Source organism: Papio anubis, chromosome 11 (assembly GCF_008728515.1).
Source record: "Papio anubis isolate 15944 chromosome 11, Panubis1.0, whole genome shotgun sequence".
Classification (NCBI taxonomy): Eukaryota; Metazoa; Chordata; class Mammalia; order Primates; family Cercopithecidae; genus Papio; species Papio anubis.
The window spans coordinates 35845921-35860109 of NC_044986.1; the positions used below are offsets into that span (position 1 = coordinate 35845921).

Sequence of the window (14189 nt, forward strand, 5' to 3'; positions counted from 1 at the left end):
GCCACCACGCCCAGCCTCTTTTTACTTTTTGTCTTTTTTGTTATTGTTTTGAGGGTCTCACTCTGTTGCACAGGTGGGAGTGCAGTGGCACAATCATGGCTCACTACAGCCTCAACCTCCCAGCCTCAAGAGATCCTCCCACATCAGCCTCCTGAATAGCTGCGACTGCAGGCACACGCCAGCATGCCCAGCTGATTTTTTTCATATTTTTTGTAGAGACAGGGTTTGCCACGTTGCCCAGGCTGGTCTCGAACTCCTGAGCTTAAGTGATCTGCCCACCTCAGTCTCCCAAACTGTTGGGGATTACAGGCATGAGCCACTGCACCTGGCCCAGCTTCTCTTTTTACTTTTTACACATCTATACTGCTTACATTTTTTGATGGTGTATATTGGTATTATATTTTTATGGCTATATATTGCTATTTTATTTTACAAATAACTATTGTGACCAAACAAGAAACACGTAAATAAATCATGCTAACCAAACTTTTCTGTCTCATATTCCTCCTTTTTCCTTTGATCACTGAAAATATTCATTTATTCTCGCTTTTTACTGCTGACCACCCCACCTCCATCCCTAGAAAAGCAGGAAAAGTAATAGACAGAAACCCTGAGGTTTCCCACTCAAAGGAGCTCATTATGTCTGAGAAGCAGTGTCTTACTTCAAAGTGCACTAAGCAGGAAATGCCAGATTAGGCCATTCCTAAACACCTGGTCTCCTGGAAGAAAAACTAAACTCCCCATAAGCTTTAGAGCCTGCCAAAGGACCACAGCGCTTAAAGAAACCTCTGCCTTCTAGTCCCTGCCCTGTCGCTAGCCAGCTGTGTGACCATGGATAAGGCCTTTCCATTCTCTGGGCTCCATTTCCTCTATTGAATGGGGTAGGAGATGTGGGGGGCAACAATGCCAACCTATAAGACTACTGGGAAGGGACTGGGTGCCGTAGCTCACACCTGTAATTATAGCACTTTGGGAGACTGCGCCGGGTGGATCATGTGAGGTCAGGAATTTGAGACCAGCCTGGCTAACATAGTGAAACCCTGTCTGTACTAAAAATACAAAAATTGGTGGGACGTGGTGGTGCACGCCTGTAGTCCCAGCTACTTGGAAGGCAGAGGCAGAATTGCTTGAACCTGGGAGATACAGGTTGCAGTGAACTGAGAACATGCCATTGCATTACAGCTTGAGTGACAGAGCGAGACTCCATCTCAAAAAAACAAAAGACTACAAGGAAGATCAAATAGGGTAATGCAGGGAGAAGCACATTTTAAAACGCAAAACGCTCCACCACTAAAATAGAGTACCTTTGTGGAAAGCAGAGCCACTTTTTACTTTGCCTGAAATTCACAAACAGACTGGAGAGGGAAGAGGGGAGTAAGGGAGGGGCCTTGGCAGCTGATGGTGTTTTCCTCCACCCACTGTCCAGTCACAAACCAAATTATGAAGACAGCGTGTGTGCCTGTGTGTATGTTTGTGTGCACAGGGACTGGAATGGTTCTTTGGAAAAGAGTGGGTGTGGTGCACACATGTGGCATCAGATCCCAACCTGGAGCTGTTCCAGGTGAGTTTTGAAATCTTCCTGTTTCCTGGCTGCAGATGTCACGCCCAGGGCACAGGGAGGAGGAGTGTTCCAGGTGAGTTTTGAAAAATACTGTTTCCTGGCTGCAGATTTCACGCCCGGGGCACAGGGAGGAGAAGCCTGGGAGGAAGCCTTTTAACTCTGCCCTCACATCCTTTCCAGGGCATCCGTCAGTAGCCAGCAGCTGGCTGGGCAAAGAATCTGAGGGGAATCGGGGGAAAGGCAGGTGGGGTGTGGCCCAGGTGGCAACACCAGAGCAGGCCACAGTGGTATGCAGGGAAAAAAACAGGGCCTGGGCTACAGGAGACCCCAGTTCTGCCCCTCATCAGCTGTGTAGCATCAGGCAGGTTGCCACCATGCCCTGGACTTCGTTTCCCCTTCTGTAAAGCAATGGGGTTGGACTAGAACAGGACACTCTAGCTCCACAACTACGGTCTTTCTGCGCCCAGAATGAGAGGCAGTGGAGCTCTGTAACAGAGGGCCCATTGAGAACAGGGACAAAAGCCTCTGGAATTTCCTCCAGCCTCCATCAGGGACACAGGCAGTTTTCTTCCCTCTGGTTTCTGTCCTCAGGCAACCCCTGGTCCAGGCTCCTAATTGCACCGGACATCTGTGAACTCACTCTCTTTCCTTCCTAGAAGGAAAGAGGAAGCCAGAGAGGCAGAAAAGAGGCCAGCAGCAGGGCGTGAGGCACAATGAGACAGAATGGGAGGACCTCACACGGAGGGATACTGCAGAAGACCAGGACGGAAGACACACACGCCAAGAGCAAACAACCAAACTTTATCCAGAAAAGCATATTTGTAATCACCACTCAACAATGAGGCACATCGGTCCCCCCTCCCCAACCACCCTCACTCTTCCCAAATCCACTCTCCCTTTTGGCTTTTATAGAACACTGTAGAAATCCTTTCCTGGGTCTGCAAATGGCCCTAGACTGGGATGGGAGCTGCCCAGAGTGGTCTTGGGCTGGACTGAGTCCTGGTACCCAGAGAGAGAGGCCTATGCAACTGCCTCCAGTATCCAAAAGTTCTGGGGGCAGGTCAGGTGCCACCCCTATGGCACAGGGCCTTGAGGGAGGGTGAACGTGGGCGGTCTTACGCGTCCTTCTCATACCTGGCAAACAGAGGGAGCACAAGCTGCTGGAAGCCAAGCGGGAAGGCACATCTAGAAGAGCACTGAGCTCTGGAATGCTACAGGCACGTGTGGATGGATGAGGCTCCATGGCGGCCAAGGAGATATCTGCTCCTGAGTAAGGTCATCTGACCACAGACAGCACCAGGGGCTGGGGGCTAAGAAGGAGATCTTGAGAAGGATGGACCTGAGCTAAAGATGTAACCTAGATGGTGATCTGAAAAATGAAAAAAAGAATAAAGGCTGGAACTCAAACCCATTGTTTAGGGTACAAGAGTACACAGCTAAGTTCCAGGTATCCAGAATCTTGTGTCCAAATCATAGCACAAGGAGAACAGGAATTCTCTTGAGTTAAGGCAAAATCAGTCTTCACCCATCTGGGCTCTTCCATTGAATGGTGTGGAAAGGAAGCTGCTGGGCAGAGGTCATTCCTCTCCCCATCTGCCCCTACTGCCAGTGAAGACTCTGAAAGTTTCTGCAGGCCCAGGCCAGAATGGTGTTGCCAGCTCAGGGCAGCGGGCCCTGAAAGTGGTTGGTGTGACCAGCTCTGGGAATCTCCATGGCCTCAGCAACATGGAAACCTGCAACAGGAGAGCCAAAGTCAATGGGCTTCCAAGGCACCCCAAGTGTCTCACCCCAGGTTCTCACCGCATCAGCACTTGGGGCTGAGGGAACGTTACCCTTCCTGGAGCTTGGCAGTGGGACCTGGCCTAACTGAGACATTGAAGGAGTTGGGGGACTTTGGGATCAGTGTTCTAGAATTTCCCAGAGAAGAGAAAAAAACAACAAAAACAACCACAATTTGGCCGGGTGCAGTGGCTCACGCCTGTAATCTGAGCACTTTGGAAGGCTGAGGTGGGTGGATCACTTGAGGTCAGGAGTTCAAGACCAGCCTAGCCAACATGGTGAAACTCTGTTTCTACTAAAAATACAAAAATTAGCTGGGTGTGTTGGCCCGCGCCTGTAGTCCCAGCTACTTGGGAGGCTGAGGCAGGAGAATGGCTTGCACCCGGGAGGCGAAGGTTGCAGTGAACTGAGATCACGCCATTGGACTCCAGCCTGGGTGACAGCGAGACTCCGTCTCACACACACACACACACAAAAACAAAAAACAAACAAAAAAACCCCACGATTTTACTGGGTACAGAGTTTCAGTTTTACAAGATGAGAAAAGTTCTGAAGATAGATGGTGGTGGTGGTGGTGATGGCTGCATAACAATATGAATGTTCTTTTTGAGACAGGGTCTCGCTGTCACCCAGGATGGAGTACAGTGGCACCAACACGGCTCACCGCAGCCTCGACCTCTTGGGCTCAAACGATCCCCACCCTCAGCCTCCTAAGCAGCTGGAATCACAGGCACACACCACCACACTCAGCTAATTTTTAAAAACTTGTTGTAGAAACACGATCTTGCTATGTTGCCAAGGCTAGTCTCAAGCCTCAGCGTCCCCAAAGTGCTGGGATTACAGACATGAGCCACTGTGCCTAGCTGTGAATGTTCTTAATGCCACTGAACTATACACTTAAAAACTGTTAAGATGGTAAACTTTAAGTATATTTTGCCACAATTTAAAAAACAGCTATATTAACATGTACATTACATGTTAATTAAAAACCAGATACATTAACATGTATCTAACATGTATTGATACCCTACTATATAGAGTATAGCCTGGTCATGAAGAGGCCAGGCTGCCAGGGTTCAAATCCTACCTCTACCACTCATTAGCTGGGAGACCTTGGGCAAGGTATTTAACCTCTCTGGGACTCATTTTCCTCATTCGGAATATGGGAATGACATTAGAACCCACCTCAATAGGGTTATTGAGAGAATCAGTGGATACCTGTAAAATGCTTCGAGATGTGCCAGCCACATAGTAGAGCTACACAGGTGCTCTGACGGCAACATATCTAGAATTACATTCATGCACACACCCTAAAACTACACCTTTGCAACCTCCACAGAGAAATCTAACACCTGTGCACCTAAACTTTAAAAACAAGCTCACGAAAACACATGGCCTCCCCTCTTCTAGTTTCTAATCCAGAGAAGGTTGAGCCTTTTCAAACAGCAGGGCCAGGCACAGTGGCTCACACCTGTAATCCCAACACTCTGGGAGGCTGAGACAGGAGGATCTCTTGAGCCCAGGAGTTCAAGACCAGTATACAAAATATAATGGGGCCCTGTCTCTACAAAAATTTACAAATTAGCCAGGCTTGGTGTCACGTGCCTGTAGTCCCAGCTACCTGGGAGGCTGAGGTGAGAGGATCGCTTGAGTCTGGGAGGTCTGCAGTGCGCCACAATCACACCACTGCACTCCAGTGTAGGTGACACAATAAGACTGCCTCAAAAACAAAACAAAAAAGAAAGAAAAAATAAAAGAGCAGACCATTGAAGGATTTTAGCGAAAAGATTGAATCTTCACAACTCCGTAGATACTGTGGTTATTACTGTCACCTCTCCAACTTGCTCTGAATAAAAACCCTTTAACTTTTGGAAAAGGAGTAGGCTCTGTGCTTTTTATTCAAATGCCCATGACCCCTTCCAGAAAACCAAGACGCGTCTTACTTTACAGGCCCAGCCAGCAGGTCACCCCAGCGTCAGAGAGTGGTTCTTCTCTTTGGTAAGGGAGATCCACCCTGCCAGCTGCTTCAGGTCAGCGCCGGGATCTCTTGCAGGTGACTTTCCTTTAGACTGGGAAAACCATCTGAACAACTTTGGCTTCATTTCTCCAACAACGTAAAGGAATGTTCATATTTCCCAGTTCGGGTCTCTGGCTAGGGGCAGCAATCTCCTTCCTCCATGGGGTGGGTCCCCTCCCTCTGCTAGAGAAATTCCCTGGGGAAGAAAGAGAAGGCGCTCCCCAAATCTTCAAACAGAACACAGCCAATGGGTTGGGCCCTTAGGCATGAATGAGAGCCCGGACAGCACAGGGATGCATGGAACCTCAAGGTAGGAATACTGCTCCAGGCCCAGGAGCAGTTAATACAGTAAACTAAATTATTTCTGTAACAGCGGGACTTCTCAGAGTCTTTGATAAGCTAATGAGCATCTCCAGGAAAGGGAGACAGCACCGCTGACAAACCTATTTGGCCTTGAAACCCTCTTTTCGGAGAGGCGGCTCCTGAGCCAGGGGTCCTGACTCACCCACCCTTTTAATGAAAACAGCGCTGGACTGCAAGTCTGGGTTCTAATCTTACTCTGGCTGTTCCCAAGAGCAGGCTCTCGGTCCCCATCTGTAAGAAGGGGTGGGGTTCACCTTAACATTCCGCCATGGTCGTGGGACTCCTAATGCAAACAGATAGGGGGGGATGAGGATGAGGGGGGCGGCAGAAGCCTGTGAGGAAGGCTGGGAAGAAACTTGTGTCACAGAGAGGCCAGGACAGTTAGCGTGTGTTCGGGACTGGCCTGCAAAAACCTGAAGGACAAAGGCGGAGTAGGCAGAGGCACGAGGAGACTCCACAAGTGTATGTGTACAGCCCACCGGCTCCTCCTATCCGTCCCCACCTCGGCGGACGGGCCCCACCCCAGGACAACCAAGCACCGAGAGACAGACTGAGAAGGGCCTCGCAGGATGCCCGCACAACCCCCAGCTAAAACCAAACTCTTCGCTCATCCTGCGACCAGCCAAGGCCTGTCCTCAGCTCCGCCCGCGGCCCAGCGCCTGCGTTTCACAGCACCGGAGGCTGGGAGAGCGGCCGGGGAAGGGGGTGCTCTTTCGACCGCAGGGAGGGAGGGAAGGGGGCAGGCGGAAGCCTGGTTCCAATTTGGGAGCCTCCTCCGGATCTACGCGGCGCCCGTCCACGTCTTAGTCTCAGCAGGGAAGGGAAGAGGAACCGCGAGGTTTCGCCTCGGAGCGGCTGGTCTGCGAGTGTGCATCCGCCCGTCGGATCGCAGCCTGCGCTGGTCCCGGGAGACTGCGCGTCCGGCGCGGCTGTCGGGATTCTGGGCAGTGGCTGGGATTCTGGGCGGCGGCGGCGCTACCGTCGGGCAGGAGCTGCGCGTCAGGGTCCCTGGGCGCGGGCGACAGTGGAAACAGGGAGAGGGTGCCAGGGCGCACCCGCGCGGGGCGGCGGCGAGGGGAGGGACTGGGGGCGCTGGTCTCCGGGGGTCCCCCGCCCCGATCAGGGCCGCGGCGGGCGCGGGCGGCCTCAAGCCACCTCCTGCTTGCCCTGGCAGCGACGCCCGCAGCCGTAGAGCGCCGACAGCAGGTAGAGGCCGTGGCAGACGCCGCCGCAGACGGCGGCCGCCAGGAAGGCGTGGTAGGCGCAGGGCAGCGGGTAATCCTTGAGGTTGCAGTAGCTGTGGCGCTGCATCTGGTCACTCATAATGCCGGTCGCGGCGCCGTAGAGCGCGGCCGCCAGCACATCGTGCGCCACGTTGACCACGAGCCAGCGCGAGCCCAGCACGGGGACCAGCTCGTGCTTGCCCAGCAGCGTGAGGAAGTAGAGGCCCAGAGTAAGCAGCCAGAAGAGCACCGACACGAAGAGCGCGAAGTGCACGGGGCCCTGGTACTTGCTGGTGGCGATAGTGATCCAGAAGGCGGCGCCGGCCAGCAGCTGCAGCAGCCGCAACACGCCCAGCGGGCTGCGCAGGAAGGGCCGCTGCAGGCGCACCGCGCCGCGGGCCGCACGCGCCTGGGGCGGCGGCTGGCGCGGTGGCGGCGGGAGCATGGCCCCCGGACGCGGTGGCGGCGGCGGCGGCGCCCCGAGCAGCGGAATGGCGGCGCCTTGCTCGCTGGGGCAGCCCGGCCCAGGTGCCCGCTGCGCCCGCCGCGGCCTCCTCGCCTTGCTCCCCTCTTAGTCCTCTCTTCCTCTCCTCCTTTCCCCACCCTTCCTCTTCTCTCTCCTCCCCTCGACTCTCCTTGCCTTCTCTCTCCTGCTCTCCACCCTTCCCACCCGCCCCTTTCCCTTCCCCTTCCCCTCCGCGGTCTCCTCCCCCGCGCGCTCCTCCCGGCTTCCTGCCATCTCTCTTGCAGTCTCGCTCACCACCCTGGCGCCCCCCTTTCCCCTCCGCGCCAGGCCCCCAGCTCGGATTCCTTCGTCCTCGGGCCAGGGCAGGGCGCACCTCCCAGCCCGACGCGGGCCTTCCACCCTCCCCGCCCGTGCGCTGCTGCGCCAAGTTTGCACATCTGGGGCCGCCCCTACCCGCGCTGCCTCCTCCTTTCCCCTTTCTCCAGCCGTAGCGCCCACCCCGGGCCTCTGGGCTCTTCCTGGGCGCGGGAGGAGAGCAGTGCTAGTTTTGAACTGACATTCACTGTCACCTGGACGTCGGCAGTCTCCTGCCAGGGCCCGCCTTGTCCTGTCCAAAGCTGTCCAAGTTCCCCGTGTGGGAGTAAGAATCCATCACCCACCAGAGGCACCGCCACCCGTCCCACTCGACACAAGTTTATCGTCCACACCCTCTTTTATCCAACCCTTCCTTACCATCCTCCCGTCTTGCCCAGATTCAAAATACGCTACCTAACATGGCCAGGACACAAACCCAGGGCCAAGAGGAAGCAAAGCCCACGGGCTTAACTAGTAGGCCTAACTGCTTGTGATGGAGGCTAACGATGCTTTACATTATTGTTATTCCGTGCGACCGCTTTACCTGCGTTCTCTTTTAACCCTCGAAACAACCACAGATACACGCAACTCCGCTCATTTTACTGAGGAGGAATGAAGACCAGGAAGCTGATAACTACCGCCAGTAGTTCTCTCCTTCATGCACCTTTGTGCCCATGGCATGTTTCTTTTTCTTTTTTTTTTTTTTTTTGGTCGGGGCGAGTGGGATAGAGTCCTATTCTGTCACCCAGGTTGCAGGGCAGTGGAGCGATCTCTGCTCACTGCAACCTCCGCCTCCCAGGCTCAAGTGATTCTCCTGCCTCAGTCTCCCAAGTAGCTGGGACTACAGTCGCAAGTACCACCACACCCGGCTAATTTTTGTATGTTTTTTGGTAGAGACAGGGCTTTGCCATGTTGGTCAGGCTGGTCTCGAGCTCCTGACCTCAAGTGATCTGTCCCCCTTGGCTCCCAAAGTGCTGGGATTGCAGGCATGAACCACCAAGCCAGGTCATGACATCTTTCTAAAAGACAGACCTGGTTATTCATTACATTGCTTCCCTACTGAGACAGCACAGAAGCTGTCTCTTCTGTGTGGCCTGTTTCACAATTTGTCCCCAACCAATTTCCAGCTTCCTGGCTTGCCACTTCCTTCCCTTTCCCATGCTGTTACCTGGCATACCAACCCCACCAATCCTTTCCAGTTTCCCAAGTAAGCTCAGAATACCCTGCATTCCCAGACCCCACTTGACAGCAAAACTCCTATTAATCCTTCAAGGCCCAGTTTAAATGCTACTTCCTTTTGGTCCAGCCTCTGAGGCTGCTCTTCTAGGCCCCCCGTTGGACTATCCCTCTGCAGCAGTGTTGAGTTGGCTACATCATAACTATTGGATATCATGTCTTATCCATCTTTGCCTGTGCCTGGCACGTAGGAGACCCTCAGTAAAATATGTGGAACAGATGACTGAGTGGCTGCAGGGGCAGCAGTGGAACTGAGGGGGCCCCTCTTACCCTGGGGACTGTGCGTGCCTCAGACCTACAGTTGACCCCACGCCGCAGAGCTAGTCTTCATCTCCCGGTCATAAGATGAGTCCTCTGGCCTTTGGCCTGGCTGAGCAGGTCCTCTTCCAGCAGACTGGCTCCCCTTGGGAGAGAAAAGCTATCTGGCTTCTCAGCGGGTAATGCCTCTCACTGTCAACTCAGCCCACTTAAAGAAGGCTCTGAATGCATTAAAAAAAAAAGAGAGAGAGAGATCTTGCCATGTTGCCCAGGCTGATTTCAAACTCCTGGGCTCAAATGATCCTCCCTCCTCAGCCTCCTAAAGTGTTGGGATTATAGGCATGAGCTACTGCACCTGGCCTAAATGCATATATATATATATATATACACACACACACACACACATGCATTTGAGATGGAGTCTCAGTCTGTCACCCAGGCTGGAGTGCAGTGGCAGGATCTCAGCTCACTGCAGCCTCCGCCTCCCAGGTTCAAGTGATTCTCCTGCCTCAGCCTCCCAGGTTCAAGTGATTCTCCTGCCTCAGCCTCCCAGGTTCAAGTGATTCTTCTGCCTCAGCTTCCTGCCTAGCTGGGACTACAGGCATGTGCCATCATACCTGGCTAATTTTTGTGTTTTTAGTACAGATGGGGTTTTGCTATGTTGGCCAGACTGGTCTCAAACTCCTGACCTCAAGTGATCTGCCTGCCTCAGCCTCCCAAAGTGCTGGGATTACAGGCTTGAATGCATATTTTAAATGAACAAATGGTGATGTATAACACCTCTGTCCGTGTGTGACAGCAGGGTGTAGAGACTCTAGGTGCAGGCCCTGGAGTCAGACTGCCAGGCTATGCATCACTGCTTCACTACTCCTTAGTGCTGGAACCCACGGGGAGGGTAAGCTTGAGCTCTTTGTGCCTCAGTTTCCTCATCTCTAAAATCCTGTTACCAGCAAATAGATATTGAGCACCTATTAAATGCTGGGCACTGTTTTAGGGGCCAGTGATTCATAATATAAATGTGATTTTTTTTTTTTTTTTTTTTTTTTTTTGAGACGGAGCCTCACTCTGTCATCAAGGCTGGAGTGCAGTGGCGCGATCTCGGCTCAATGTAAGCTCTTCCTCCTCGGTTCAGGCCATTTTCCTGCCTCAGCATCCCGAGGCACCCGCCACCACACCCGGCTAATTTTTTGTATTTTCAGTAGAGACGGGGTTTCACCGTGTTAGCCAGGATGATCTCGATCTCCTGACCTCATGATCCGCCCACCTCAGCCTCCCAAAGTGCTGGGATTACAGGCGTGAGCCGCCGTGCCCGACCAATATACATGTGATTTTTATTAATTGAATGCTTACTGTATTCTAGGCACTATGATGAGCACTTTATATTCGTTGTTTAACTTGATCCTTACACCAACGCTATAAAATGATTGTTATTCGCTCTGATTTGCTGATGGGGAAATTGGGGCTTACAGGGTTCAAGAAGCTGACCATGGCTGGGCGTGGTGGCTAACCCCTGTAATCCCAGCACTTTGGGAGGCCAAGGTGGGTGGATCATGAGGTCAGGAGTTTGAGACCAGCCTGGCCAACATGGTGAAACCCCATCTCTGCTAAAGATTCAAAAATTAGCCCAGCCTGGTGGCATGCGCCTATAGTCCCAGCTACTCGGGAGGCTAAGGCAGGAGAATCGCTTGAACTAGGGAGTCAGAGGTTGCAGTGAGTCAAGATAGCACCATTGCACTCCAGCCTGGCGACAGAGCAAGACTCCATCTCAAAAAAAAAAAAAAAAAAAAAGAAGAAGAAGAAGCTGACTATGTTCACAGGAAGGTGGTGACAGCTCAAACACCAGCCCAGGGGAGCTGACTCCATACCACATTTAAAGTGCATTTATATAATTTCCACATTTTATTCTTGACTACACTCACAGGGACCCGGAAAGGCTAAGTGACTTGCCCAAAGAAACCCAACTTGTAAGTGTCATTGTCGTGACTCAAACCTAGGTCTTCAGATCCCAGTTTCAGGGCTTTCCCCTCAGCATCCCTTAGCATTCCTCTGTGCCCTGGGGGGACATCTTCAGGGCCCTCCATATGCCAGTCTTGAGTAGGGCGGAGACTCCGATGGGCAGCTGGGAGCTGAATCTGGGTGCTGGGCTGGTGACAGGGGATTAACGTGGGTGGGGGACCTAAATGAACAAACTTTAAGAGAGAGAGAACATAATCTTTCGTTTCTAAAAAAGGCATTGGGAGATTTGAGGGTCAGGGCGCCACCTGGTGAGCATAAACTTCCAGCCTCTAGAGTCACATCACCCCTTACAAGGAAGCGCCTGCAGCGGCTTTGGGGCGATATTTTTAGCCTCTGGAATCCTGGAATGTTTTCACATTCCACGGGGCGGTCCAGCGGACTCTCTGGAAAAAGCATAACATGCAGGAAAATTCTGATTCTGCCCAACTCAACGAATATGGTCTAGGCACCTGCTAGCTGCAGACAATCTGGATGTGGAAAGCAGGAATGAAAAGGACCAACTTCTGCCCTCAAAGCGGTTGCACTCTGCTGGTAGGGGAGGGACCATTGTGGACACAAAAGAGAGGTGTAGATGAGGGTTCTAAGGAAATACAAAAGGGAAGGAGAGAGTATGTGAGGGGAGGGCTGGGGAATCTTTCAGCACAAGGTGTCATTGGAGGCCGGATGGAACCAGCAGAGGTAGGAGACCAGAGTTGCTGGGAGTGGCACCCCGCCATGGGTCCAGAGCATAGCTGGATGTTATCGCTGGGCATGCCACAGATGCAAGGCCATGGTTGCTCTTTCCCCTGCCATTCTTCAGAGTCGTGTCTGCAGCCAGCAACCTTAAGAGATAAGGGAACATCTCCCAAAGAGCAGGCTTGCTTACAATAAAAATGGTGATGGTGGCCAGGCGTGGTGGCTCATTCCTGTAATCCCAGCACTTTGGGAGGCTAGGGCAGGCAGATCATCTGAAGTCAGGGGTTTGAGACCAGCCTGGCCAACATGGTGAAACCCCGTCTCTACTAAAATTTCAAAAATTAGCCTAGCGTGGTAGCACACGCCTGTAGTCCCAGCCACTCAGGAGGCTGAGGCTTAAGAATCGCTTGAACCCAGGAGACAGAGGTTGCAGTGAGTCAAGATCACGCCACCGCACTCCAACTGGGGCAACAGAGCGAGACTCTGCCTCAAAAAAAAAAAAAAAAAAAAAAGGTGGTGGTGGCAACAGTGGCAACAGTGGTGAGTTCCCCAAGTTCAGTGCTTCTCAGCTGTGTCACAAACACTGCCGGTGTAATGTCCACCTGCACCCCTCTGTTGTTGTTCCTGTGAGAGTTGGGGACAAGGGGAACAGACATAACTAGGATGCTCAGGCTGCTTTATCTGTGTCTGAGGAATCCTGTGTCTTCTACCAGCATCTAAGAAACACCACCAGGCTAGCTTATTGGTGGAGTAAAATCCCAGCCCCTGACAGGCGTTCTAGGCAGAAGGAACAGTGTGAGAAAAGCAGTGCCTACACTGTTAAGGGAACAGGGTAGTGCTGCTTGGTTGATTATCTAAGCTTCAGTGCAATGACTTTCAATTGGCCAGAAAGGAAGGCCAGAAACTTGTAACAAGAAGAAATGTGTGGCCCATGCTGTGACCCCGTGATCAGCACTTACGGTTCACAGTCAGATCCTGTTCTGTGTCCAGGCTACTGTAAAAGTACTGCATATATAGACTCAGCTCACATTTTTTAAACATCTATTATGTACCAGGCCCTGGGCTGACACCAGACACAAATCAGCTAATGGCAGAGGCAAAATGCAAAGCAAGAAAGCAGATGGGTGGCAGGACATGCAGAATCCTGCCTTGAGTCTTATGATTAAATTACTAGATAAACATTCCCTGAGCAGCTACTTTGTACCTGGCAGTATGCTATCATTAGATGCCTGAGCTGGAAGAGGCCTTAAGGATCATTTGCTTCAGGCTTCTCATTTTACAGAGGGAGGAACTGAGGCCCAGAGAGGGGAAGCGACTTGCCCCAGGTCACACTGCTGGTTAATGATGGGAGTGTCAGGTTTAGGTCTCCTGACACACAATATGGTGTGTTACTACAATACTCTGTGACACCATCAGGATGGCACCCAAACAGGAAACTCCCTGGAGCTGTAGGGCAGGGGGCTCTGTTCAGGAACACCGTGGAGCCAGGCGCAGGACACGTACTCCCATCTCTGGGCCAAGAGGCTCACTCCTCCTGGCCTGTTCCCAGGATGGCTCTCACCAGGCTGTTGGAACAGAGGCTACTGGGGTAGTCAGTGAGGTCCCCTCTGGGGGTCACTTCTGGGAGGTGCTGGCTGGGACTCTGGGTGGCTCTTGAGCTTGTTGATCCAGCCCCCAGGGAGTACCTGGGCGTTTGCCTGAGCCGTGAGGCAGCCTGGACTCTGGACAGTTGTTTGCAGCAGCAGGGGTCAGGGGCCACGGTCCGGACCTGATCTGACCTTCATGATCCAGACCTGGTGAAGGCATTTGACTCTGGCAGAACTCAGCCCTCACCCCTCAGGGAACACCGGCCAGGACGAGACCCCAAACCACCCAGACTGATTTTTGTGTGAAGCCACCCAGGACACTGGCTGGCAAGGCTGGAACCCTTAGGCTAAGTAATTGTGGGCAACTCTGGTAGGTGCTCCTGAGGCCATGCCATCAAGAGGCTGCCCATGAGGTGCTGAAGGTGCCCTTGCTGGGACCCATGACGGGGATGTGCACACCCCCGAAGACCACACTCTGGGGGAAAGTGGGGCCACATCTGAGTGGTTGGACGCCCTGAGCCAGGACGGACTGGGTAATCAGCACTGCTCTGACAGTCCCACTTTGGGTAGAAGTGGGGCTGGCTCAACAGTAATAACTAACATTTGCAGAGCACCTACTGTGTTCCAGGCACTACACCAGGTGCTCTCTGCATTT

At 52.8% G+C, this 14189-nt stretch overlaps 1 protein-coding gene across 1 annotated transcript; it reads right to left on the reverse strand.

Annotated features, from left to right (window-relative positions):
• Positions 1-2341: 2341 nt before the first annotated feature.
• On the reverse strand, positions 2342-7578 carry MARVELD1 (MARVEL domain containing 1). Its single transcript, XM_003904086.3, has 2 exons — positions 5284-7578; positions 2342-3294 (listed from the first exon to the last, which is right to left on the reverse strand). Exon 1 carries the CDS (start codon positions 7386-7388, stop codon positions 6867-6869), a length of 522 nt encoding a protein of 173 aa, XP_003904135.1. The 5' UTR covers positions 7389-7578; the 3' UTR covers positions 2342-3294; positions 5284-6866.
• Positions 7579-14189: the final 6611 nt, after the last annotated feature.